General features: G+C 66.4%; 1 protein-coding gene across 1 annotated transcript; it reads right to left on the minus strand.

Moving 5' to 3' along the window:
* Positions 1–239: 239 nt before the first annotated feature.
* LOC124969952 (uncharacterized) lies at positions 240–2573 on the minus strand. Its single transcript, XM_047532954.1, has 4 exons — positions 2569–2573; positions 1129–1432; positions 843–998; positions 240–652 (listed from the first exon to the last, which is right to left on the minus strand). Exons 1-4 carry the CDS (start codon positions 2571–2573, stop codon positions 431–433), a joined length of 687 nt encoding a protein of 228 aa, XP_047388910.1. The 3' UTR covers positions 240–430.
* Between the last annotated feature and the right edge of the window lie 396 nt (positions 2574–2969).

Below are 2969 nucleotides of genomic sequence, written 5' to 3' on the forward strand. Positions count from 1 at the left end.
GGCAAGGGGTCAGAGGGCGCCAGCCCACAAGCAGGCGCAGAAACACCCAGGCCAGTGCTGGGCCAGTCGGGTCCTGGTGCTGGCCGAGGGGTCTCCAGGAGGGTCTGGCAGCCCAGGGCAGTGGGCTGGGGCCGCCTGTCCACCGGGCAGGGTGATCCGCTCAGCCAGCCAGGATGGCCCAGAGGCATCGTCCACGTGCTGGTCGCAGGGACGTGGGCCCTGTCCATCCCAGACCTGCCCTGGGCTCAGCCAATGCTGGGCAGGGTCTGGCTCCCCCCAGGTGTTGCCCCCTCCCCCATCTACTCACCTGATGGCCGCACGTGCCGGCCGACAGCGCAGTGTCCCTCAGCACGACCTCGGGCCAGACGCTTGTCCAGGACTCGGTTTCCCCGTCTGCAGGGTGGGGCTGTCGCAGCAGATCACGGACGGGTCACATCTCGTGTGTGTGGAGCGTCCAGGGAGCGGCTGGTGGGGCTGCTGGTGCCAGGGTGGCACAGAGAGAGCCGGGCGGGGAGGCTGGCGGCACCTGGAGCCCAGCCTCCTCCCTGCCGCCTGCTGTCCTGTCCCTCTGCAGAGCTGGCGCCTCCCCGGCTGCGCGTGTGGCTGGGCCCTCGTCGGCAAGGACAGTGTGCTGGGCACGTCCAGGCGGGTCCTGTGCGACTCGGGGACGGAGGGAGAGGGACGGTGGGAAGGAGGCAGAGAGGGAGAGTGTCTAAGAACCTTATTTTGGGATAATTTTCGGCATGTCGTGAAGACAGCAGGGTCCCTGGTGCCCCTGGCGCCCCCTGCCCCCTGTCCCCTGCCCCCTGCCCCCTGCCCCCAGCGTGGACACCCACTCAGACCTGGCTGTTGTATAAGCTCCGGACGGAGACCCTCACTTGGCTCTGAGTGACCGCGTCCACTGCGGCCCCTGGGGTGTGGCTTTTGTCACACGCTCGTCTCTGCTGTCGGGAGGCCGCGCTGTGCTGGGTGCAGGGGTGTCTGCAAACCTGCTGGTCCTGCAGCGTCCCAGGCAGGACGGGGCTGGCGAGCGGCTCCAGAAGACTCCCACGCCCTCCCCTCGGGGACCCCGGGATCACGGCAACGCTGACCCTTCCTGCCCTTGCTTCCCCCTGCCATCCCCGTCACCTGCCCTCTGTGTGCCGGGCTTGGGCGCTTTCCCGCTGGGTCTGTCCCCTGCTCTTGGCCGCCGCCTCTCCCGTGGTGTCTTGGCGGGTGCAGCTCTTTCCTTGGGTGAGGTCCAGCTGGTCCATCTTTCCGGCCGGCACCTTGGGTCCCCAGGGTCCCTGTGCCTCCATTGTCCGTCTGCTGGTCCCTGTGTGGCCCACCTCTGCGGGGGCTGCTTGCGGAAGGGAACAGGCCCACGGGCTCTTGGGTGCGTGAGGCCGCGGGCGTGAGGACTAAGACGCCCCCCTCTTGTTCTGCTGAACTACTGATCAGAGTTGCTCAGACCTTCCACTTGGAGACCTTTGCCCTCAGATCTGCTCCGACGTGTGAAGAGGCGGCTGCTGGCCCGGCGCACCCCCGGGGCCTCCGTCCGCAGCGGGCATTGCCTTCTGGACCCTGCTCTGCCCTGGCCGCTGTCGGTCCCCTGGCCCTGCCGGGCCCCTGAGTGGCCGTGGGCACTGGCCGTCCAGCAGGCCTCTGCCCTCCCGGTCTGGCAGCCTGTCCCGGGCGCGGCAGGCGGCGGGACCTCTGGCTGGTCTGGGAGCGTCTGCGTCCCCCTCCCCGCCTCCGCCGAGCCCAGCTTTCCCTGCTCCCCACGGAGAGAACGGAGAGAACCGGGGAGTTTGTTTTCTTCTGCCAAATATAGAAAATCGAAAGGGAAAGTGCTTTTCCCAGTTACCCCTCCTCCGCCTCTCCACGTCGAGAGCCCCAGCCAAGGCCCCTCGCACCCTGAGACGCGTGCACAGAGGCGCATTTGCACCGAGGCGAGGACACGGCGCAGTTGGCTCACGCGGGAACATGCACACAGACCAGGACACACCGAGGCTTGCTCACGGCGAAGTCAGCCCTTCCTGCCACTCACGGGGCCTGCAGGGACACACGCCCACCCAGGGACACGGACACACGGACACCACACACACACGGAAAAGGCACGAAGATCTGCACACACACCTGGAGGTGCAGATGCACACGCAAACATGCCATTTGCAGGTGCACACAGACACATGGGGAGTGTGGGGACGGCCACCGTCCCGGACACATGCACATACACAGCAGGCTGCAGCGTGGCATGCGCCAGGTCCCTGGGGCATGAGACGCACGTCCATCCCCAGGGCGGCGAATGCCCCAAGCAGACTGTTTACTGACCCCAAAGCGGGAACTTGGGGCTCGGCCGAGGGCAGGGACACTGCTGCTCACGTGCTCCCTGGTGGCAGCAGGTCGGGGACACTGGAGGTCACCCTGTGCCTGGCAAGCAGGGGACTCCACGAGACAGGTGCCTCCCCTGTGCAGGGGGCCTCCCCAGGTGGCTCTGCTCTGATCCTCTCCCAAGGCTGGAGGTACCGGAAGTGGTCAGTGCTGCCTCTGTGTCCCCCTTACCACGTTCTTTAGAGTCCCACGTACCTCATGGGGAGTGTCCCTAGCACCACCCGTGTTGACCCAACACAGGGACACGAGTGTACCAAGACCTGGGAGTGCAGCAAGTCACAGGCACCCCGCGTGGGGACGGACAGACGGACGCGTGCGTGCGCGCACACACACACACACACACACACACACACAATCAATCCCAAACCCGTGACGCCCACCACCCAAGCCCAGGTGTGAACACCCCCACACGGTCCTGGAAGTCGCATCCAAGGACAGGACGGCTAGGGCCATCGTCTTCTCCATGGTGGTCAAGCCGTCCCTGCACTGAGTGGCTTCAGCGTAGAGGTCGCCCTTCACACCAGGGCCACGGGGCCTGGTGTTCAGGAACGAGCTCAGAATTTGCATTTGGGTGGTCAGCCTGGCCTGGGAGCCAG

The sequence above is a fragment of the Sciurus carolinensis genome, chromosome 18, assembly GCF_902686445.1.
Source record: "Sciurus carolinensis chromosome 18, mSciCar1.2, whole genome shotgun sequence".
In the NCBI taxonomy this organism is placed as follows: domain Eukaryota; kingdom Metazoa; phylum Chordata; class Mammalia; order Rodentia; family Sciuridae; genus Sciurus; species Sciurus carolinensis.